This window comes from Erythrolamprus reginae, chromosome 7 (genome assembly GCF_031021105.1).
Source record: "Erythrolamprus reginae isolate rEryReg1 chromosome 7, rEryReg1.hap1, whole genome shotgun sequence".
Taxonomy (NCBI): Eukaryota; Metazoa; Chordata; class Lepidosauria; order Squamata; family Dipsadidae; genus Erythrolamprus; species Erythrolamprus reginae.
The window spans coordinates 79,348,973-79,375,113 of NC_091956.1; the positions used below are offsets into that span (position 1 = coordinate 79,348,973).

Here is a 26,141-nt window from a genome sequence, read left to right on the forward strand (position 1 = left end):
TAGTTGTTTTAGTATTGGATTTACATGCTGCTTTTTATTACTGTTGTTAGCCACCCCGAGTCTACGGAGAGGGGCGGCATACAAATAAATAAATAAATAAATAAATGAATGAATGAATGAATGAATGAATAAACAAACAAACAAACAAACAAACAATAAACAAACAAACAAACAAACAAACAAACAAACAATATTTTATTTATTTGTCAAGTACATATTGGTAATATACATAGATATAATGTTTATATACATGAGATGGGTACCGATAAGAGGGAAACATTAGGACAGGGACGGTAGGCATGCTGACCCCTTAGGAATCGGGGTGAGGTCAAGAGTGGACAGTCTAAGGGTAAAGTTTTCGGGTGTTGGTGACGAAACCACAGAGTCAGGAAGTGAATCCCAGGCATTAACCCCTTGGTTGCTAAAGTGGTATTTTCTACAGCCAAGTTTTGAACAGTTCACTTTGAGTTTGTACCTGTTGTGGGCTCATGTATTGTTGCGGTTGTAGCTGAAGTAGTTGTTGACAGGAAGGACATTGTAGCACAGTGGTTCTCCTGCTGGGGGTCGGCAGGGGTGGGCTACTGCTTGGATGGGGGGGGGGGACACGCAGTGGGGTAGCAAAACTGGAGCTCCACCCCAAAGCACCCAATTTGCACTGAAAGATGTTGAAAGAAAATGCAGGGCGTCCTGCATAAGGCACACCCACAGTGTGATAGTAAACATTTTGGTAGCCCTTCACTGGGAGTTGGGACCCCTTTCACAGGGGTCACCTAAGACCATGGGAAAAGACAAATTTAGGAACTAAAGCTTCTATTGAGAACCACTGTTGTAGCAGATGATTTGATGAGCTAGGCAGCTGTCATCCAAGGTATGTTTTATGGGCAACAGCTGTACAGAGTTAGTATTTATTTATTTATTTATTTGTCAAACAATTATAGGGTGATAATTAGTACATATAAAACATTAGATAAGTAATGATAAAAAGTAGACAATAGGACAGGGACGGTAGGCACAGTGGTGCGCTTATGCACGCCCCTTACAAACCTCTTAGAAAGGGGGAGAGAGGTCAGTTGTAGATAGTCTAAGGTTAAAGGTTTTGGGGTTAGGAGTAGAAACCACAGAATCAGGTAGTGCATTCCAGGCGTTGATTACTCTGTTGCTGAAGTCGTATTTTTTGCAGTCAAGTTTGGAGCGGTTGACATTTCGTTTAAATCGATTTCGTGCTCGTGTGTTGTTGCGGTTGAAGGTGAAGTAGTCGTTAACAGGTAGGACATTTTGGTATATGATTTTATGAACTATAATTAAGTCGGAACGGAGACGACAGGGTTGTAAGTTGTCTAAACCAAGAATTCCAAGTGTGGTGGAGTAAGGTATTTTGTTGTGAGAAGAGGAATGAAGGACTCTTCTTGTGAAATATTTCTGGACTCTCTCAATTGTGTTGTTGTCAGATATGCAACGTGGGTTCCATACAGGCGAGCTGTATTCTAGGATTGGTTTGACAAATGTTTTGTAAGCTCTTGTTAGCAGTTCAAAATTACCAAAGAAGAAGCTGCGAAGGATTAGGTTAGCAACTCTTAAAGCCTTTTTGGCAATGTTGTTGCAGTGAGACCTTATGGCGTTGAGTTTAGGACTTCTTCTGACACCTTCTCCGCCCTTGGTCTTTTCCCTCTCCAGGAAGAGCTGCGTGAGGTTGCCACCCTCGGGACCGAAGAGAAGAGAAGATCTTTTGGGCTGAGCCACCTTCTACCTACCTACACCCTTCCGGCCTGGGATTTGGGGAACGTCCGGGGAAGGGCCCTGGTGCCTGCCCAAGAGGGAGGGAAGAAAACGGCTTCCACCTGCGGCTGTGCCAAAGCCTGTGCGCCCGAGGAACCCTCACTCCCGCTTGCCCTCCGCTTGCCAAAAGACGCGGCGCCTCCTGGGTTTCTTTCCCCGGCTCCGTGCGCTCACCGGCGATGTCTCCCCTCGTGGCTCGGACGCTCCTGGCCGCCGTCTCGGCTCTGGCCCTGCGCGCCTTCGTTTCCACCGGCGCGCAAGAAACACCGACGACAACGACCAAGGCGCCCGCGTCCGTCGGAGGGCGCTTCGCTCAGGATCTCTTCGCCGTCTTCGGCGGGAACCGGAGCCTCTCGAGCGAGCAGATGGGCCAGATGCTGCAGAAGTTGGGCGCCCGGCAGAAACTGAGCGAATTCTTAGCGCCCGGATCGCTGGAGCATCTGCGCTACAACCAGGTATGGAGACATCGCGCCCTTTGCCCTGCATCCTTTAGCGCCAGGTAGAAACTCCACCCCGCTCCCTCGGTTTCTGCTTTCCAAGTTTAGGGAAGAGGGTAGTAGCCCCCCCTCCCCAAAAGTCTCGATTTGGTTTTCCTTAGGAATTGATTCATGTACACTGCTCCAAAAAATAAAGGGAGCACTCAAAGAACACATCCTAGATCCGAATGACTGAAATAATCTCGTTGTTCTGTACAAAGTTGAATGTGCACCACAGCATGTGAAATTGATTGTCAATCAGTGTTGCTTCCTTAGTGGACAGTTTGATTCCACAGAGGTTTGGTTTACATACATACATACATACATACATACATACCTACATACATACATACATACATACATACATACATACATATACTGCTCAAAAAAATAAAGGGACCTGCTGAAATAAATAAATAAATATATATTCCTTTTAAAGAATTTGAGTCAACTGCTGAAAAGGTCCAAGGCTACAAATTAGACTTTTATTTTTATTTTATTTCTTTATATTGGTCAAACAATTATAGGATAGCAGTTTGTATAAATAGAACATTAGGTAAGTAATGAAAAGAGAAGTAACTTAGAACTAAGGAGAAATTTCCTGACAGTCAGAACATTGGAATAGAAATTGCCTCCAGAAGTTGTGAATGCCCGAAAACTGGAAGTTTTTAAGCAGATGTTAGATAACCATCTGTAAGGTTTCCTGCCTAAGCGGTTAACAACCCATATTGTTAACAACAATAAGCATATACTGTTATAAGTTAACAATATTATATTGAGTCTTTGGAGAAGGGCGGCATACAAATCCAAATAATAATAAATAAATAAATAAAATAAATTGTTATATGTATAATATTGGTAACTCATCTATTTTTATCTATCTATCTATCTATCTATCTATCTATCTATCTATCTATCTATCATCTATCTATCATCTATCTATCTATCTATCTATCTATCTATCCATCTATCCATCTATCTATCTATGTATCTTTCTATATATCTATCTATCTCTATATATCTCTCTCTCTCTATTTCCATTTATATTTATATTTCTATACCATCCACTAGGGACTCAGGGTGGCTGAATATTAAATATTGTATTAAATATTGTATACACAATAACTGAATATGCTTTAGTATAGGCAGCTTCGAATGCTGTCCGTTAGAAAATAGTGTGCAGCTACTTTGTTCTTCTTTTCCTGGATTTTGTGAAAGTATCTAGTGGGGAAGAAAAGTACTATAGCTTTTTACATGAAGCCATTTTTCAGAATTAAAGCAAAGTTTAGAACCTGTGCAAACAGCCACACGTATCCATGGGAAGACATCTGGTTTTGGACAGTGGTGACATTCCTTTTCTTCAGTAAATAAGGTATGAAAAGAAATCATACACAAATTGCAGCGCATTGTTGAGTTAGCATTATTATGGTTTGGAATACATATGAAGATAGAACTATGGTTTAGTGCCATAGGGCATGCTTTACACATATATAAGATCTAATATCTCAGAATCTCACTCAAATGATCGATGAAGTAAGACTAAAATTAATTATGGTGTGGGTAATGAGACATTTGCAAGAAAACAACCAAGCTCAAAGAGAGCACCAAGCCCTCCTCATTTCAACCCTGAGTTACAAAAACCTCTCCTTTATTGTATGTTGTAAGCATTATTATTATTATTATTATTATTATTATTATTATTATTATTATTTATTGGATTTGTATGCTGCCCCTCTCCGTAGACTTGGGGCGGCTAACAACAGTGGTAAAAACAGCATGTGACAATCCAATACTAAAACAGCTAAAAACCCTTGTTATAAAAACCAATCATACATACAAACATACCATGCATAAATTGTAGAAGCCTAGGGGGAAAGAATATCTCAGTTCCCCCATGCCTGACGACAGAGGTGGGTTTTAAGGAGCTTACGAAGTATGCTGTAGAAAAAATTCACACACTTAGAAGGTTTGAGTGTATCTTCCAGATGAAATAAATCCAATTATGTACTCATCCTAATTGCATCAGTGTAGGCTTCAGTCTGAATGTTGTTATATAACTATAATTATATAATAATTATAAATAGATTATAAATAATATTTTTTTTCCAGAACAGGCTTGAGTCTTACTATTTCTTCCTTTAAATAATGTGGAAAGATTGACTCTGTCATCTATTTGTTTGTGCTCCACAGTGAATTGGGTGTTTCTGTGCCTCTGCATTTAGAACAGAGGTCTACAAACATGGCAAGATTAAGACTTGGGGACTTCAACTTCCAGAATTCTGGGAGTTGAAGTCCACAAGTCATAAAGTTCCCAAATTTGGGGACCCCTGATTTAGAATGTAAACCAATCTTCTGATCTTGGGCCCTCTAGGCACAACCAGAATATCTCCAAGACCGCCTTCTGCGGCACGAATCCCAGCGACCGATTAGGTCCCGCAGAGTGGGCCTTCTCTGGGTCCCGTCAACTAAAAAATGTCGGTTAGCGGGCCTCAGGGGAAGAGCCTTCTCCGTGGCGGCCCCGACTCTCTGGAACCAGCTCCCCCCAGAGATTAGAACTGTCTCTACCCTCCTTGCCTTTCGTAAACTCCTTAAAACCCACCTTTGTCGTCAGGCATGGGGGAACTGAGATATCTCCCCCGGGCCTATACAATTTATGTATGGTATGCTTGTATGTATGTCTGCTTAAAAATGGGTTTTTAAAAAATATTTTAAATTGTAAATTATTAGATTTGTCATGAACTGTTTTGTTGTGTTGTGAGCCGCCCCGAGTCTACGGAAAGGGGCGGCATACAAATCTAATAAATAATAATAATAATAATAATAATAATAATAATAATAATAATATACATATCACTCATTATCTCTCCCACCCAATTTTGCTTGTTCTCTTTAGTCTGCAATGTAGATGAAGGGAGTTGTAGTCCCAAAATTCTGGAAGAAATTAAATGTATATATCTGGCCATTATTTACATATTAGGCCATGCTATGACTCTAAGGCTAGTAGTATTGTCCTTTTGCATTGCGTTACCATAGCATTTTGGGTATACAGCATAATCCCCTCCCTCCCAAAACAGGTGTTAACAAGCAGGAAAAGTAGGGAGGAGATGGTGAAATTTTTCTGTGTAGAAATAATTGAGGCCCACGTTATTTTGGAAGTAAACACCAGGCATGCAATAATCTACCCAAACTACTATTGGTCGAGGAGGAAAATCCAGAAATTAAACAGCAGCAGTAGCAGTAGCAATGTCAACAAGCTCAAACTCAACCCAGACAAGATGGAGTGGCTGTGGATCTTACCTCCCAAGGACAACTCCATCTGTCCGTCCATTACCCTGGGGGGAAGAATCACTGGCCCCCTCAGAGAAGGTTCGCAACTTGGGCATCCTCCTCGATCCACAGCTCACATTAGAGAAACATCTTTCAGCTGTGGCAAGGGGGACGTTTGCCCAGGTTCGCCTTGTGCACAAGTTGCGACCCTACTTGGACCGGGAGTCACTGCTCACAGTCACTCATGCCCTCATCACCTCGAGGCTTGACTACTGTAACGCTCTCTACATGGGGCTACCTTTGAAAAATGTTCGGAAACTTCAGATCGTGCAGAATGCAGCTGCGAGAGCAATTATGGGCTTCTCTAAGTATGCCCATGTTACACCAACACTCCGCAGTCTGCATTGGTTGCCGATCAGTTTCGGGTCACAATTCAAAGTGTTGGTTATGACCTATAAAGCCCTTCATGGCACCGGACCAGATTACCTCAGGGACTGCCTTCTGCTGCACGAATCCCAGCGACCAGTTAGGTCCCACAGAGTGGATCTTCTCCGGGTCCCGTCAACTAAGCAATGTCGCCTGGCGGGACCCAGGGGAAGAGTCTTCCCTGTGGCGGCCCCGGCCCTCTGGAACCAACTCCCCCCAGAGATTAGAATTGGCCCCACCCTCCTTGCCTTTCGTAAACAACTTAAAACCCACCTCTGCCGCCAGGCATGGGGGAATTGAGATCCTCTTTCCCCCTAGGCCTTTACAATTCTATGTGTGGTATGTATGTATGTATGTTTGGTTTTTATATTAATAGATTTTTAATCATCAATACCAAATTACTATTGTACACTGTTTTATTGTCGCTGTTAGCCGCCCCGAGTCTCTGGAGAGGGGCGGCATACAAATCCAATAAATAAATAAATAAATAAATAAATAAATAAATAAATAAATAAATAAATAAATAAATAAATAAATAAATAAATAAATAAATAAATAAATAAATAAATAAATAAATAAATAAATAAATAAATAAATAAATAAATAAATAAATAAATAAATAAATAAATAAATAAATAAATAAATAAATAAATAAATAAATAAATAAATAAATAAATAAATAAATAAATAAATAAATAAATAAATAAATAAATAAATAAATAAATAAATAAATAAATAAATAAATAAATAAATAAATAAATAAATAAATAAATAAATAAACAAACAAACAAACAAACAAACAAACAAACAAACAAACAAACAAACACACACCAACCAACCAACCAACCAACCAACCAACCAACCAACCAAACAAACAAACAAACAAACAAACAAACAAACAAATAATGGCTTAATACAAGCTAATTTTCATCATACGGGACAGAAAGCTATTTCATCTTTTTAATCTGTCTCTTTGTGATAGGCTCAATCTGAGCTTGGCCTGGTAGTATAATGGATAGGTGAGCTGTATTAGTAAAATGAATTGTATTGCAAAGAATAAAATGTTATACTTTTTTCATGTGGTACTTCTATTGGTTGTGCTTTATATTAGACCATCCAAAAGTAATACAGTGTTCCCTCGATTTTTGCGGGTTCGAACTTCACGAATAGCCTATACCACGGTTTTTCAAAAAATATTAATTAAAAAATACTTCATGGGTTTTTTTCTATACCACGGTTTTTCCCGCTCGATGACATCATACGTCATCGCCAAACTTTCGTCTGCCATTGCTGATTAGCCGAAATCTCAGCCAATCAGCATTGTTATCGCAAAAATAATAATAATTATTGTTAATAAATAATTATGTTTATAAATATCAGGATCACTAAGTGTCTTATTCAATGGTGAGTACCAGTAATAATGGTGAGTAAATGGTTTTTATGGGAATAGGAACTTGTAATTTAGGGGTTTAAAGTGTTAAGGGAAGGCTTGTGATACTGTTCATTGCTGAAAATGGTGTATTTACTTCCGCATCTCTACTTCGCGGAAATTCGACTTTCGCGGGTGGTCTGGGTACGCATCCTCCTCAAAAATCGAGGGAACACTGTATAAGTGTTTATAATTATATTATAAATGCTATTTATCCATTAGTGTTTCCCTTCAGTATAAATGTTGTGAGCCTTTCCAAGTCTTCGGAAAGGGATGGCATACAAGTCTAATTAATTCATTATTATTATTATTAAATATCAGTGCAGTTCACAACAATAAAAAGAAAACACAGTGCTTATCACAACAACAGAAAGAATGCAAACAACAAAAGACTAGAAGGGCAGCGGCTTATTGCTTCATACATGTAATATAAACCCAAGCAAATACCTTGGGTTTCATAAATCTGTCTTATCTGATCCGTCCCTACATTAAATAGTGCTTTAAAGAAAATATTTATTGTAATCAAGGACATGTTATAACTGCTTTGTCAGCATGGTTTTTAAATACTATTTGGGAATTACAAAGATAATATGTAAATTGGAACATACGTCAATAGAGTGACTGTACGAATCAGATGATTCATGAAAATAATTTATATACCTCCCTTTATATGAAGAAGTAAATATACCACTGTGTGATAGAATATGGAATATAAATCAGTTTTAGTTTTAATTTTTTGTTTTTTTTGTAATTTATAGACATAAGTACATTTAATGACAATAAAACTCTTATACCCACCTTGAGTCCTTGGGCATAGAAGTCGAATAAATAATAATAATAATAAATAAAATAATGAAGTACAGTGGGTCATTAGAATATTGGTCAATGAAGGCCTGCAGGTAGTCCTCAACTAATGACCATAATTGACCCTGAAATTAAGGTTGTTAGTTGTTGTTATTATTATTATTTATTAGATTTGTATGCCACCCCTCTCCGCAGACTTGGGACGGCTCACAACAACAATAAAACAATGTACAACAAATCTAATAATTTAAAAATTACTAAAAAACCCTTATTAAAAGCAAACATACACAAACAAACAGCAGCACGAAGCTTACAACTTTAGCCTGATGATGGTGAATGTGATTTATTTCACCGAAACGTCGCATAGACACTCAAAATATTACACGGGGCAAAACCCGAACTCTATATAAAGAGATGACATGCAATCTTGTTTTCAGCAATTATAAGAACAATGATATTTTAACCTCTCTCTCTTTCTCTAAAGTTATTTCATGATTCTCTTCTTTCTATGATTTACCCTCTCTAATAATCATGATAATAAAACATAAGTTGACGTTTTTCTCTTCTTATGCAAAAATTCCATAAGGGGTTTCCAGTCACCAATAAATGTAGATATTGCCTTTTCTCTAACCTAACAAGTCAATTTTGCCATATATTTTGTTTTGGAGATTAAATAACTATTACTGGAATGCTTTCAAATGATAATTGAAATATTATAGGATTTCATAATATAAATATGTAACAATTAAAGTTTTGCAGGGGAAAGTATTCGTTTGTTTCATAAACCTTCAGAACAAAGCCATCCACAGTACTAACACAACATGTGTGAAACTGTATAAATAATAAAGGATTCGAGCACATTTTAATGACATCTTGTCTCCAGAAATACATCATGTTTATGAAATATTAGGAGCAGAAATGCACAGGATTTCAATTACTGATTTTACTCCCTGGTCAAGTGAACATTGGAGTGTACTTCTGTATATCACTTAATTATACTTCTTTCTTATCCATGTCATTTTGAGGGTGTTGATTCAGTGAAAGCCATTCATTTCAGAACAGCTCTGTGTGATGGGCTTGGCAACTGTGCAAAAGTATCTCCCAAACACAGGAATGAAAAGAAAAGAGAGGCATGAATTGAACTGTGAATGAACTGCACTTTCAACCAGCCCACAAAACTTTGCTTCGTCGAAGTAGCCTCTTCCTCATTCCCACCCTTAAAACCACAGACACTGACTTTATTCCAAAGGTGCTTTTTCAATAGGCAACTGGACTTGGTTTTTCCTGGAAGACGTGTTTTTTGCTTCTAACAAAATGCCTTCAAGGAAAAATAAAATCCAGTTGTCGTTTGAAAAAGCAACTTTGAGACAACCTTGACCTGGATGAACAAGGAGAGAAGTAACTTAGAACTAAGGAGAAATTTCCTGACAGTCAGAACGGTTGATCAGTGGAACAGCTTGCCTCCAGAAGTTGTGAATGCTCCAACACAGGAAGTTTTTAAGCAGATGCTGGATAACTATCTGTCTGAAGTAGTGTAGTGTTTCCTGCCTAAGCAGGGGGTTGGACTAGAAGACCTCCAAGGTCCCTTCCAACTCTGTTGTTGTTGTTGTTGTTGTTGCTCTTCTTCTTCTTCTTCTTCTTCTTCTTCTTCTTCTTCTTCTTCTTCTTCTTCTTCTTCTTCTTCTTCCTCCTCCTCCTCCTCTTTCTCTTCTTCTTCCTCTTCTTCTTCTTCCCTCCTCCTCCTCCTTCTTCTCCTTCATTATTATTATTAATTATTATTAATTATTTGTTTTATTGTTATTGTTATTGTTATGGTTATGGTTATGGTTATGGTTACTGACAATCTCCAAAAACCATGCTCTCTTTTGCTTTTTGGCCTGATCCCAATTGGATAATTATTTGCTGCTTTTGCCTTAAACGTAGTAGTACACTAGGTACTACTGAAAGTCTGCAGCCATTTCCTGATTTATTTTCCCTAAAAAAACTATCTAAGGAACATCACTAGGGCGGGGGTCCCCAACCTTTTAGACCTCAGGAATCACCAAGATTGCAATTTTAAATCCCGCGCACCACCAGATTAATAATTTTAAATTCCAAGTAACATAAAATGTTTTGTATTTCTCTGCTGTAAGCGCATTCGTTTTCTTTGTCGAACTAACATAGGTTTTTACAAATTCTCTTTTAGTGCATGTCTTCTGAAGATATTTTTTCTCTGTATGGAATATCAAACAGGACCAAGATAATTGAATCCACCTTTTCTACAATATGCCCTGCTGTCTTGCAACAGGTGATTTTTCACCCATGTGAAAAATCTGTTTCCAAAGGTAGTTCCAAGCCATCCACTACAGAAGGTAATTGTCTATTTAGAATCTAGCAGAGTATTTTTTTCTAGTCATGCACTTCTACAAAAAATATCAATGTTTCTACACTTACAACGACATTCTGCCGCACGAATCCCAGCGACCGATTAGGTCCCACAGAGTTGGCCTTCTCCTGGTCCCGTCAACTAAACTATGTCGTTTGGCAGGTCTCAGGGGAAGAGCCTTCTCTGTGGCAGCCCCGACTCTCTGAAACCAGCTCCTCCGGAGATTAGAATTGCCCCCACCCTCCTTGCCTTCCGTAAACTCCTTAAAACCCACCTTTGCCGCCAGGCATGGGGGAATTGAGATATCTCCCCTGGGCCTATACAGTTTATGTATGGTATGTTTGTATGTATGTCTGATTAATATGGGGTTTTAAAAATGTTTTTAAATTATTAGATTTGTTATGAATTGTTCTATTGCGGTTGTGAGCCGCCCCGAGTCTACGGAGAGGGGCGGCATACAAATCTAATAAATGAAAAAATAAATAATGTTGGCTGCCAATTTTCACTATTAACTGATATTGCACGATAATTTTATTATATCAACTCAGAAAATGATCATAATTAAATTTTTGCATTGTGATAATAACAAAATGTTGCTATTTCCCTTCGTTGTCAAATATCATCTGCTTTTGCTTCTATTACACGTAAGGCCAAGTCTTGTATCTTCTCAGCAGACATTATTAGAAAGGCATTCTTGCCAAACATTTTAAACTTAAACACTAATTTCATAAAAGCTGGCGCAGTGCAATTTTATTTGAACTTAGAAAGATCTTCCTGATTTTAGCTAGCAAACTACGGGTGAAACTCGAAAAATTTGAACATTGTGCAAAAGTTCATTTATTTCAGTAATGCAACTTAAAAGGTGAAATGTCATCCCCAAACCCCCAACACTTTACACTTAGATTATCTACGGTTGACCTATCCAGATTCCTAAGAGGTCAGTAAGGGGCGAGTACAAGTGCACTAGAGTGCCTTCCGTCCTCTGTCCTATTGCTCTCCTATATCTCCTATACCTTTCTTCTATTCCTATATTTCTTCTTCTATTCTTCCATTGATATGTTCTATTACTATATCTTCTTTTCTATTCTTTCATAGATATATTTTACTATGAGTATCTCCTCTATAACCTTCATCATGTATTTTACTATGTGTGTGTGTGTGTATATATATATATATATATATTATATAACTCTCATTGTGTATTGGACTAAACAAACAAACAAACAAACAAACAAACAAACAAACAAACAAATAAATAAATACTGTATGATTTTTTTTTCTTTTTACAGTTTGGGGCTTTGGGTTCCTTTCGGTGACTATAATCAACCTTGCATCACTTCTTGGATTGGTTTTAACACCTCTTTTAAAAAAGGACTATTTCCCTAAGATTTTAACCTACTTTGTAGGTTTGGCCATTGGAACTCTTTTCTCAAATGCAATTTTTCAACTTATTCCAGAGGTAAGGAAAAGGTAGACAAAACGGGTGCGAATGTAACTACAGGGGGTGAACAAAAAAATGGAAACACTTGACTTTTTGGCATTGAACATACTCAAATCAATATTCCATGTTTTCCCTCAAAGACTGAACATCTGGAAAGATGTTCATATTACAGCATTGTAGTCATTCCATTTCTTCCCCATTTCCTCCAACCACAAATTGCTGCAGTGGAAGGGAGAATGTGCTAATATTGTATGTCCATTGGTAGTGGCCTGGCAAATAGAACATCATTTGAAAACATTAACTGCAGTCACCGAGTCATATCAATGGTTGAATGCCAATGGAAAAGGCATTGGTAACATCATGAAGTTTTGGCAGGATTGTTCAGGTGCTTACTGGAAAGAGGAAGTTAAGTTTCTTTAATTCTTCTAATGATACATGCTGTCAGAACCACTGCTAAGGAAAATTGATTTGATTAGTGACTGGTTAAGCATGTTGAATGAATACAGTTCGTGTACGACAAGGGTGTCAAACTCAATTTTATTGAGGGCCACATCAGAGTTGTGTTTGACTGTAGGGGGTCGGAGTGGCTGTGGCCAAATATATTATTAAAATATTATTTATTTTTGCAACTATCTTAAGTCAAGAACAATCCGAGCCATACACAATTACATCAGTCAATAACTCTCAATACATATACAATACTACAAGCAATGTGAGAAAATATTATTTTACTGAAAGAGTTGTAGATCCTTGGAACACACTTCCAGCAGACGTGGTTGATAAATCCACAGTAACTGAATTTAAACATGCCTGGGATAAACATAGATCCACCCTAAGATAAAATACAGGAAATAGTATAAGGGCAGACTAGATGGACCATGAGGTCTTTTTCTGCCGTCAGTCTTCTATGATTCTATGATTTAATTTAGGTGAGTTACAATATCAATATAAATTTGGGTTAAACTTACTGAGTGAATATAATGAAAAAGTGCATACTGTAATGAAAAAAAAGCCGCCTTAAAAAGAATTTAGAAATAACATGGAATTATTAACAATATTTCTTTCTAGGCATTTGGATTTGATCCCAAAGTAGATAACTACATTGAAAAAGCAGTTGCAGTTTTTGGTGGATTCTACATCTTATTCTTTGTGGAAAGAGTTCTTAAAATGATATTGAAGACCTATAGTCAAGTGAGTTGGGTGACAGGATTGAATTAAAGGGATGTGGAGATGTGTGGGTTGTTTTCACTGCTAAAGATGATTATATTTATTTAACTGTGCAGAAAATAGTGGAGGAGGGGGGACTGATGGCGTGTTTTAATGGAATGAGATCAGAAGAGAAAAACCATTGACATATGTGAAATGTAGGTTGAAAAGACAATAACATCTCTGGTCTACAGTATTACTGCTACAGTTAAATGCTAACTACACATCTGTTTAGAATGAATGAATGAATGAATGAATGAATGAATGAATGAATGAATGAATGAATGAATGAATGAGTCAGGTCAAAAGCTAAGCTGGATTTAATTTGCAATTATATTTCATTAACATTTAATCACATACATTAAATACATGATGTTATTCTTTGGTGGGTATGGAACAATTTTTCTTTCTGCCCCATTAAAAACAACAATTGTTTTCTCATGTTGCTTTTGATCTTTCCCCCAACTAACTTCAGATTGTGTCGGGGGAAAGATCAAAAGCAACATGAGAAAATATTATTTGACTGAAAGAGTAGTAGATCCTTGGAACAAACTTCCAGCAGACGTGGTAGATAAATCCACAGTAACTGAATTTAAACATGCCTGGGATAAACATATATCCACCCTAAGATAAAATACAGAAAATAGTATAAGGGCAGGCTGGATGGACCATGAGGTCTTTTTCTGCCATCAGACTTCTATGTTTCTATTGTGTGGTAACTTCCGGAGGGCCCTGAGGATTGTATATAAGACTTTTAAGAGTCACATGTATTTCTCAGACCCAGGATGTGCACTTCTGGATAAGAATGCCAAATTTCTCACATTAAAATATATTTACTGTATGTTTCAATTTGTACTATAGCATTGGAATAATGTGTATTTAGACAAGATTTCCTCTGTCTCTCTCTCTTATCTATCTACCATGTGTTCCCCAAAATAAGACCCTGTCTTACAGTTTTTGGAACCTGAAAATAAGCACTTGGCCTTATTGCCATGCACTCAAAGCCCAGTTGGGCTTATTATCAGGGGGTGCCTTATTTTGGAGAAAACAAGGTATTTATCTACTGTATTTTTGGAGCATAAGATGAACTTTAGTTTTGGGGGAAGAAAAAAAGGGTAATAGGTTTTCATCTGGCTTGGGTCCTTAGCCTGGTCAGTTTCAACACATTATTTTGTCCCCTGGTTAGAACTGAAAAAAAATCTTCGGAGGGAGTAACAATGGAAACAAACCTGCAAAGACTTAGAGCTGGAAAAAAAAACTTATTTGGAGTAGTAATAAAAAATCCCTGCAAGCCAGGAAAATTATTAGCACCTTGTGTGGGCTGGTAAAAAAAGCTTCGAAAAATAAATAAATTTATCTATATTTGGAGTATAAGACACACCCAAGTTTTCAGCCTCTTTTAGGGGGAAAAAGGTGCATCTTTTACTCTGAAAAATACAGTATCTATCTATCTGTCTATCTGTCTATCTGTCTATCTGTCTATCTGTCTATCTGTCTATCTGTCTATCTGTCTATCTGTCTATCTGTCTATCTTTCTATCTGTCTATCTGTCTATCTGTCTATCTGTCTATCTGTCTATCTGTCTATCTGTCTATCTGTCTTTCTGTCTTTCTGTCTATCTGTCTATCTGTCTATCTGTCTATCTGTCTATCTGTCTATCTGTCTATCTGTCTATCTGTCTATCTGTCTATCTGTCTATCTTTCTATCTTTCTATCTATCTATCTATCTATCTATCTATCTATCTATCTTTCTATCTGTCTATCTGTCTATCTGTCTATCTGTCTATCTGTCTATCTGTCTATCTGTCTATCTGTCTATGTCTATCTGTCTATCTGTCTATCTGTCTGTCTATCTGTCTATCTGTCTATCTGTCTATCTGTCTTTCTGTCTTTCTGTCTGTCTGTCTTTCTCTCTTTCTATCTATCTATCTATCTATCTATCTATCTATCTATCTATCTATCTATCTATCTATCTATCTATCTATCTTTCTATCTATCTATCTATCTATCTATCTATCTATCTTTCTATCTTTCTTTCTTTCTATCTATCTATCTATCTTTCTATCTATCTATCTATCTATCTATCTATCTGTCTCTCTATCTGTCTATCTGTCTATCTGTCTATCTGTCTATCTGTCTATCTGTCTTTCTGTCTTCCTATCTATCTATCTATCTATCTATCTATCTATCTATCTATCTATCTATCTATCTATCTATCTATCTATCTATCATCTCTACCTACCTACTTACCTATCGCCCGCCCTCCTATCATCTATTCTATTTCTAAAGTTATATTTTCATAAAGTCCATTGATTCCTTTCCTGGATTGTTTCGTCTGGTTCTCTTTAGATGGGCCAGGGTCATTTTGAGCCTGAAGAATTGAAACTTCCTGAAGATTGTTCTGCACCTCCTGTTCCTGGAGAATCAGTCAAACCAGTTAATGGAACCATGTGCTATGCAAATCCAGCTGTAGCAGAAGCTAATGGCAACTTGGGTTTTGATGATGTCAGTGTAATCTCTGGACAGGTATGAATGAACATGTCTTGCCAGTTTAACACAGCGTTTTCAGCAAAGAGCTGATTGATGATCTTTTCTTTGTTGATAATAGTTTTAAAATTGACCTTGAGTTCATCGTCTCCATTCCAAAATTGTTAACCATTCAGTATGAGCGTGTGTGCACGCACACAGAGAAAAAATTGTGTTTGTTTATACCGACACATATAAATATTTCTTACAATTAAGTTTTATTTATTTATTTATTTTGTCCAATACACAATGAGGGCTTTAGTGGGTATATATATCTATATACACATAGTAAAATACATGATGAAGGTTATAGAGGAGATACTCATAGTAAAATATATTTAAGAAATAATAGAAAAGAAGATATAGTAATAGAACATATCATTGAAAGAACAGAAGAAGAGATATAGGAATAGAAGGAAGGTATAGGAGATATAGGAGAGCAATAGGACAGGGGACGGAACGTACTCTAGTGCACTTGTACTCACCCCTTACTGACCTCTTAGGAATCTGGATAGGTCAACTGTAGATAATCTAAGGGTAAAGTGTTGGGGGTTTGGGGATGACACTATGGAGTCCGGTAATGAGTTCCACGCGTCGACAACTCGTATTTTTTACAGTCAAGCTTGGAGCGGTTAATATTAAGTTTAAATCTGTTGTGTGCTCTTGTGTTGTTGTGGTTGAAGCGGAAGTAGTCGCCGACAGGCAGGACGTTGCAGCATATGATCTTGTGGGCAATACTTAGATTTATTTTATCTCTTCTTATATATTTTTTGGTTCCTTATTAACCTTTGCACTTTACCAACTCATATCTTTTTCAACTTTGTTATAAAATTGGTTCATATGTTCACAGTTCACTCCAGCCTCCCTGCCTACTAAGAATACTACACAACATAGTTAAATAGACAGTGGTTGGCAGCTGTTCAGGAAAAGGCTTGGCTTGGCTAGCACTGATTCCAAAAATCTGATGTCATTGGCAATGATATCCCAGGTTCCACCCAATGGAACATGTAAGACACATACATTGAGAAACATAATCTCTTTGGGTATGTCATGCAAATTGGAGGTAATAGTCTCTTGGGGTGTATTCTCTTTTCTGGGTTTGCTCATCAAAACCTTTCCTTGAGGTTGGTTCTGCATTTGACCAAGGTATATACAGTATATGAGGCATAACCAGGAAGCTGACATTACATTGGGGGAATTTGCAGGTTCAAAAGATTATCTTTGACTTTAAACATTGAGTTTAAGGTACCCTGTTTGACTTTAGGCAAATCCTGCTAATATAATGATAAAACTAATCTTTAGGGTGGTATCCTTTGTCTTTCTTTTAGGTTTTCTGAATTGTTAGTTTAGCTCTCTGTCAATATCTCCAGCAGTCGCATAAAATTAAATTCCATTCATAGTTGAAACGGTAACCTTTACCATCTCGTGTAATGTTTATACACGATTAATGGTTACTCAGACTGAAAAGCTTTAATGTTTGATTTGGTTAAAAAAGGACAATATTTAAACTTTCCTTTCTGCCTTAAAACAAAGATAGTGTTAAGAAATTTTATGGTTGGTCACATAGTCAGCCAGATGGATTTGACATTTTTATCCACTTATAAAGTCCTTTTCTAGGATTAGGGCTAGGTCAATTATTTTATTTTTATTTTTATTTATTTATTTTGTCCAATACACAATACACATTGAAGAGAATAGACATGTAGTAATATATATAAAGAAAAGGATAGAAGAAAAGATATAAAAATAGAGGAGAAGATGTATGAAAGGAAGAAAAGATAAATGAGATAAGGAGAGACAATTGGACAGGGGACGGAAGGCACGCTAGTGCACTTATGCAAGCACCTTACTGACCTCTTAGGAACCTGGAGAGGTCAATTGTGGATAGTCTAAGGGAAAAGTGTTAGGGATTAGGGGTTGTTACTACTGAGTAAGGTAATGAGTTCCACGCTTCGACAACTCGATTGCTGAAGTCATATTTTTGGCAGTCAAGTTTGGAGCGGTTAATATTAAGTTTGAATCTGTTGCGTGCTCTTGTCTTGTTGCGGTTGAAGCTGAAGTAGTCATTGACAGGTAGAACGTTGCAGCATATGATCTTGCGGGCAATACTTAGATCATGTCTTAGGCGTCGTAGTTCTAAGCTTTCTAGACCCAGGATTGTTAGTCTACTTTCGTAGGGTATTCTGTTTCGAGTGGAGGAGTGAAGGGCTCTTCTGGTGAAGATGTTTGAAGGTGTTATTAGGATTGTTGGCAAATATTATTATTACAGCCATACAAATGTTTAGATTATAGATGTTGTTTTTATCTACGTATCAAATCTTTCCTAAGGACCTGTTATTGTTTAATACACATATATTATTGTTTAATATTATTATTATTAGTGGATGTGATGTGCTGGTGCCTGGAGGCTGTTGGGGTCTGGATGGGTGTCAACAGACTCAAACTCAACCCTGATAAGACGGAGTGGCTGTGGGTTTTGCCTCCCAGGGACAATTCATCACCCTGGGGAGACGGAGTGGCTGTGGGTTTTGCCTCCCAGGGACAATTCATCACCCTGGGGAGACGGAGTGGCTGTGGGTTTTGCCTCCCAGGGACAATTCATCACCCTGGGGAGACGGAGTGGCTGTGGGTTTTGCCTCCCAGGGACAATTCATCACCCTGGGGAGGAAATAACTGACCCACTCAGAGAGGGTCCACAACAAGTGCTATTGCTATACGATCCTTTGCTTTCTTACATTGACTTGGTATTTGATATAACTCTCTCTCTCTTTTTTTCTTGCAGAGAGAAGAAATGCAAAGTAGTTCATGCATATGTTTAAAAGGGCCTCCCCTGTCTAAGATTGGGACAATTGCCTGGATGGTCACATTAAGCGATGCCTTGCACAACTTCATTGACGGATTAGCCATTGGAGCTTCTTTCACACTTTCTCTACTTCAGGGAATTAGCACATCTATAGCAATCTTATGTGAAGAGTTTCCGCATGAATTAGGTAATGTGTTTTACATCATTTCAAAGTTTAAGACACCCTGTTTCCCCGAAAATAAGACATATCCCAAAAGTAAGGCATGTCAGAGGTTTTGCAGAATTTGCTAATATAAGGCACCCCCCAAAAATAAGGCATAGTCAGGTTTACATACGGTACGGTGGAAAAACATACGGTACCATTCAAAGCTGTTCATAGCGGTACCGTAATAATGTGGCGTCCCCTGCTGGCCCCTTCCATCGCTTTGTACCGTCCAGTACAGCAGACACAATCTGCTGCTGTCTCACCGCCATTACAGTCTCCACTACAGTGCGTAGACTGTAGTTCCTCTGGTGGCCGGAAGCTGCAATAGCGGGAGTATACTGTTGTATCATATAAGTGCCGTCATTTGTGTGTGTGTGTGCCATACTGACAGGTACCATACTGTAATCAGTGTACCGTACGGTACACTTTCTTTGGGGGGGTCAGCTTTTCTGCCTGTGAATTTGTCTTATTTGAGAAATATAAGGCACCCCCCCGAAAATAAGACGTAGCACAACTTTTGGAGCAAAAATTAATATAAGACAGTGTCTTATTTTCGGGGAAACACGGTATGTAGCTGAGGAAGACTGATAGAACCAATGGAGCTACCATTGTTGTGGCTCTCAACTTTTAATCACAGTGTTTCAGAAATCTGGAACCGCACTCCAGCTCTCACTGGGGTAAGCTATCCTTAACAAACATCTCATCAAGCGAGACATAATCCATAAATATTTTACATTTAAATGGGGAAATGATAGTTTTCTGATATATTTCATATATGTTCTGTCGGAGTCTGATAGAATCCTCCCAAAAATTCGCAGGTACAAATTTCAGACACACACGTGTTTGAAAATTCAAAACAATGTTCTTTATAATGAAAGAGCACTCGTCTCCAAACAAACTGGTAATTTGTACAAGTCCCTTATCAGTTCTGTGATACTTATCTTGCAGCTGTGAGGCAAATCACAGTCCTTCTTCTTTCACAAAGTGAAACACACTTTGCCCTGGTTTAGTTTCAAAGCTGGGAAAAATCAGCACACAAAAGGTCAAAGTCAGTAAAGCAGTCACGAAACACAATGATCAGATAATCCTCCACAATGGCCAAACCCACAGGCTGCTATTTATAGCAGCCTCACTAATGACCACAGCCCCACCCAACCACAGTTGGCCTCGTTTTCTTTGATAATAATCTCTCAGTTGTTGTTGCCTATGCATCGCTCTCCGCATGCGTGGCTGTATCATTAACTCTTGTTCTGAATCCAAGGAGGAGCTAGATCATTGATCTCCTTCTGAGCTGTCTGCCCCACTCTCCTCCTCCCTGTCACTCATGTCTTCTTGGTCAGAGGAGCCTTCATCATCAGATTCCACTGGGGGCAAAACAGGCCTGCAGCATGTCGATGTCTCCCCCACATCCACAGTCCTGGGGGCAGGAGCTGGGTCAGAGCTAACCACAACAATATACAACTTACCAGTCCATTTTGAATTATTATCATCCTGAATCAATCCTCTGCAAGATGAGATCCTCTCCTCTGAAGGTTACAGACTATCATTTGTCATCCTGGAGATGGACAGATAGACATTTTTCAACCTCCCATTCTAGGAATGATAGAATGACTGGCTCAAAGTCATCCTGTATACCCAGGGTGCCTTTAAAGGAGTTACACCAAACCGTCTCTCTGTATTTTGATTTATCTTGGAGGAAGTATAAATCATAACTGTGTTACATACATTTCTTTTTTTAGGGGATTTTGTCATCCTTCTTAATGCAGGAATGAGCACAAGGCAGGCCTTGTTTTTCAATTTTTTATCCGCATGCTCTTGTTATATTGGCCTAGTTTTTGGCATAATTGTAGGAAACAACTTTGCTCCAAACATCATTTTTGCAGTAGCTGGAGGCATGTTTCTATATATCTCCCTGGCAGATATGGTAAGTTTCTGGTACATCTTATCTACCCATCTACCTACTTAACAATATTTATAGTCTACTGCAGTACAAATTGTTTATTTATTTTATTTATACATATTTGTCAAACAATTATAGGATGGTAATTTGTATAAACATAACATTAGAAAAGTAATGATGAAAAGTAATGATAAAAGACAATCCCACCCATTTAGAGAGGAAGACATGACATAGTTCAGGAAAAAAGTGGGTATATTTTATGAACTGTTTCTCATCTTTACCAAAAACAAGGAGCAAGCTTAAAGCTGTTTTCTCTGATGTCTTTCTATCTTATATACAGTGATCCCCTGAGTTTCGCGATCTCGATCATTGCGAAACGCTATATCGCGATTTTTCTACCCGATGACGTCACTCCCTTCCTTTCTCATCTTTCTTTCTCTCTCTCTTTCTCTATCTTGCTTCTTCCTCTCTCACACTCTCTTCCTCCCTCTCTCATCTCTTTCTTTCCTTCTCTCTCTTTCTCTATCTCTCCCCCTCTTGCTCTCGAGCGGCAAGCGAGCAGCCGGGCGGGCGGGCGAACGGGCAAGCGGCAAGCGATCTTGGGGTTTCCCCTTTGCCTGGGCGGCGGGAAGACCCAGGGAAGGTTCCTTCGGCCACCCAACATCTGATCTGCTCCGCAGCGCGGCAGCAGCGAGGAGCCGAAGATGGGGTTTCCCCGTTGCCCGGGCAACGGGGAAACCCCATCTTCGGCTCCTCGCTGCTGCCGCGCTGCGGAGCAGATCAGATGTTGGGCGGCCGAAGGAACCTTCCCTGGGTCTTCCCCGGGTCTTCCCCGCCGCCCACACGCAAACTCCACCATCTGCGCATGTGCGGCCATGGAAAAAGGGGAGCGCATGCGCAGATGGTGTTTTTACTTCCGCACCACTACATCCCGAAAAATCGATTATCGCGAGGGGTCTTGGAACAGAACCCTCGCGATAATCGGGGGATCACTGTAATGTATAGAACCCAGTTTGAAAGCCTGCTTATGGCACAGTAAGTGATAGGTTTTTCTATCTACCTTTCAAATCTCTCTATCTTTAGGTCTCTAGACTGGAACTGTGTTTGAGCCAAATGTAACAATATATATGAGTGATAATACAGAACCCTGATTTATTGCTGAACCCCACTTTATTCTTCTCTGTCTAGAAACAGGTAGGATTTGTAAGAGTTCTTCGTTTTTTCCCTCTTTCTTACCATTTCTCATAGGTGATCATAGTGAACGGATCTCATTGCTCGAGAGAATCTTATCAGCTGAAGTGATATTACTCTGGGTCAAAACAGAGATTGTATGGTCTCATACTTTCGAATGTTCCTCCATAAGAAACCTTTCTGCGTATTAAAACACTTACATATGATGGGTAAAGCATTAGTAAAGTTATTGATTTGTTGTCTTTGCAGTTAGATGGTCTTTAAAAAATGCATTCTAAAATTGATTCTAAACGTATGCCCTATACCAGTGATGGCAAACCCATGGCACGGGTACCACAAGTGGCCCATGGAGCCATATCTGCTGGCACGCGAGCTGTTGCCCTAGCTCAGCTCCAACGTGCATGTGTGTGCCAGCCAGCTGATCACACGGAGGCTGTGGGAGGGCGTTTTTGGCTTCCAGAGTGCCTCTGGGGTGAGATGGGGAAGGGCATTTTTGCCCTCCCCGGCTCCAAGGAAACCTTTGGAACCTGGGGAGGGTGAAACACGAGGCTACTGGGCCCACCAGAAGTTGGGAAACAGGCCTTTTCTGGCCTCCAGAGGGCCTCCAGGGGGCAGTGGAAGCTGTTTTCACCCTCCCTGGGCATTAAACTATGAGTGTGGGCACGCTCTTTGGGCACCCAAGGTAAAAAAGCCCTTGATGGCACAGGGCCAGATTATCTCAGGGACCGCCTTCTGCTGCACGAATCCCAGCGACCAGTTAGGTCCCACAGAGTGGGCCTTCTCCGGGTCCCGTCAACTAAACAATGTTGTTTGGTGGGGCACAGGGGAAGAACCTTCTCTGTGGTGGCCCCGGCCCTCTGGAACCAACTCCCCCCAGAAATTAGAATAGCCCCCACCCTCCTTGCCTTTCGTAAGCTCCTCAAAACCCACCTCTGCCATCAGGCATGGGGGAACTAAGATAATCTTTCCCCCTAGGCTTCTAGAATTTATGCATGGTATGTTTGTATGTATGATTGGTTTTATAACAATGGTTTTTAGCTGTTTTAGTATTGGATTTTTACATTCTGTTTTTATCACTGTTGTTAAGCCGCCCCGAGTCCATGGAGAGGGGCGGCATACAAATCCAATAAATAAATGAATGAATGAATGAAAGAAAGAAAGAAAGAATGAATGAATGAATGGTTCGCCATCACTGCCCTATACAATAGCTATAGTTTGTGGCTGACTCCCATCCTTGGTTAGGTAAGACCTTTGGAGAAATGTTCTTCTGGGAGTTGCATGAAGCATTAGATTGACCAAACTTGGGCTGAAATAAAGTCTTATCTTTACTAATTGCAGGAAGGAAGGAGATTTGTCTTCATTTGTTTGCTGCCAAGTACATAGATTGATAGATAGATAGATAGATAGATAGATAGATAGATAGATAGATAGATAGATAGAGATAGATTTTTATTGGCCAAGTGTGATTGGACACACAAGGAATTTGTCTTCGTGCATATGCTCTCAGCGTACATAAAATAAAATATACATTTGTCAATATACACAAAATATACATTGTTATATAAAGTCTCTACTGTATTTCTACTGCTAGTGGGACAACAGTTCAACAGATCAATATTTTTACTTAAAACAGATATCAATCTCCATCAAGTTAAGATTTAGAAATGCTCGTGCAAAAATGAATCAAGACATGAGGAGGTTAATTGTTGGTAAATAAGGAGAAAGTAACAGTTTGGTGTAGTGGCTAAGGCCATGGGGGGCCATGAATTCTAGTTCTGCCTTAGGCACAAAGCCAACTTGGTTACCTTAGATCAGTAACTTTCTTTTAGCCCTAGGAAGGAATATTACTTTTAGGCTTAACTTGGTTAGAGATATTCAGTTTCCCAGTTGTGATTAAGTATGTCCATATGATTAAGGAGTTCCCATTTTATCTTGGACTGCTATTGTTCATAGATAATCTTCTGTCTGTCTGTGTTACATAATGGCTATTGCAGTCCTTAGTTTATGTGTGTATTGCAATTTGTTGCAGATGACTTCTTTCTTTTAGGCTAATAAGTCTTTTGGTTTGCTTATGTTTTAGAGCAGTGTTTCCCAACCTTGGCAACTTGAAGATATCTGGACTTCAAATCCCAGAATTCCCCTGCCAGCATTCGTTGGCTGGGGAATTCTGGGAGTTGAAGTCCAAATATCTTCAAGTTGCCAAGGTTGGGAAACACTGTTTTACAGGACTTCAGTTGGTTTACATGCTACTATGGAGTCATGTGGTTACAATAGTTTGTTGTTTATTTCTGAGATACTTGTGACGTAAGGTAGTATTATTCTTTTCATATACTGTATTGTATTGGTTGCGTGTTGCAGTAGGTTAAGTGGTCAGGCACTTTTTGATAAAATTGTGTGGACATCCATTTTGTTGGAACATATTGTATAAATACAATTGCCAACAGTCGATAGCTAGATAAGAGGGGATTAACAGAAGACAACAATCAAATAGAAAACAATACTCCATTCAAAGAAATACCAAGGAGAAAAACAGCCATTGACCAAAACTGGAAGGGCAACTTACTGTATATAAACAGAGAACATACTCTGAACTGTTGATATTACATAGTGGAGTAATGAAAGGTCTACAATGAAATATTTCTTTTTTTCTACCTACATAACATTGCAATTTAACAAGTTTTGCAGCTAGACCTGAATTTCATCTTAACCCTTCACTCATGATAGGTTGACCAAAAAAAGATGATTATTAATTAAATTTGTACACGAACCAATAACATGTTTCCTGCCTAAGATGGAGAGCTGAGGAAATCTCTGAATCTTTTAAATTGTTTTTAGTATTTATGGGTTTAATTTAATTGCTTTTAATATCTATGAGTTTTAAATTTTGTTTTTTAACTTATATTGGATTTTAACTCTGTGTATTATATTGTTGTTGTTGTGTTCCACCCAAAGTCTTCGGAGAGGGGCGGCATACAAATCTAATAAATCTTAATAAATCTAATTTTAATCTAAGAATAGAGGTTTAGAAGTAAATCGTGGCTTCTTTTATCTTGTCCATGTCTTGGTGAAGTACAGTGGTACTTCTACCTACAAATGCCTCTACTTACGAACTTTTCTAGATAAGAACCGGGTATTCAAGAGTTTTTTTGCCTCTTCTCAAGAACCATTTTCCACTTACAAACCTGAGCCTCCGAAGCTGTAACCGGAAAAGGCAGGGAGAAGCCTCCATGGGGCCTCTCTAGGAATCTCCTGGGAGGAAACAGGGTCAGAAAAGGCAGGGAGAAGCCTCTGTGGGCCTCTCTAGGAATCTCCTGGGAGGAAACAGGGCAGTAAAAGGCAGGGAGAAGCCTCCATGGGGCCTCTCTAAGAATTTCCTGGAAGGAAACAGGGCCTCAGCCCTCCCTGTGGTTTCCCCAATCACACACATTATTTGCTTTTACATTGATTCCTATGGGAAAAATTGCTTCTTCTTACAAACCTTTCTACTTAAGAACCTGGTCACGGAACAAATTAAGTTCATAAGTAGAGGTACCGCTGTAATTATTTGGTCCTACTATCCAAGACAGGTATATCCCCAAATCATTAAATTCCTTTTCCTTGGAACTTAGAAATCGTATTTTTCTTAGTAGTAATTAAAAAAACACACATAAAAATTAAAAATGAATGCATTTGATAAAACGAATGTACTAACATGCTAATCTACCACTAGATGGCAAGACTTATCCACTGTAATTTTTCTCTCTCTCCTTTTTGTGATTTTATTCCCATGGCAACTCCAGTTCCCAGAGTTGAACGACATGTTGAGAGATAAAGTAACTGGAAGAAAAACAGATCTGGTTTTTTTCCTGATTCAAAATGCTGGCTTGCTCACGGGGTTTACTGCCATCCTACTCATCACTCTCTACGCAGGAGACATTGAACTGGAATAATGTGACAAGGAAGACAATTTAGCAGATGAAGAACTCCAGAAAGGAACTTGAAAGGAATGAAGACACCTTGTTTGCTTCCGTCATGGAACACAACTTTTTTTCCATAAAAATAATATATAAATATAAAAATAATATATGAAATTAATTTTCTAATATGTGTTCTAGGATAGCAATTTCCTCCATGGTTTTTTCCCCTCTGCAATAGTCACTTTCATATCAGAGAACAACAGTTTAGGGGTGTGAGAGGACTAAGTTATGAAAGAGTTGGTCTGAAAAGCCAACAAACGTTTATTATTTATGTCAATGAAAGTGCACTACCAAACCTTTAGATCAGGAAAGCTCCTGGATTTGGAACGTGGTACTGAGGTTCTGTTTTAAGGTATATGCGCAGCATAAT

At 38.7% G+C, this 26,141-nt stretch overlaps 2 protein-coding genes across 2 annotated transcripts in view; one reads left to right on the forward strand and one right to left on the reverse strand.

Moving 5' to 3' along the window:
* The window catches only part of NFKB1 (nuclear factor kappa B subunit 1), a 291,304-nt gene that overhangs the window by 145,984 nt on the left and 119,179 nt on the right, over nt 1-26,141 (reverse strand). The window lies entirely within an intron of this gene.
* SLC39A8 (solute carrier family 39 member 8) lies at nt 1,695-25,839 on the forward strand. The gene is made up of 8 exons (XM_070756685.1): nt 1,695-2,231; nt 10,364-10,529; nt 11,833-12,002; nt 13,053-13,175; nt 15,540-15,716; nt 18,499-18,706; nt 20,464-20,648; nt 25,595-25,839. Exons 1-8 carry the CDS (start codon nt 1,956-1,958, stop codon nt 25,742-25,744), a joined length of 1,455 nt encoding a protein of 484 aa, XP_070612786.1. The 5' UTR covers nt 1,695-1,955; the 3' UTR covers nt 25,745-25,839.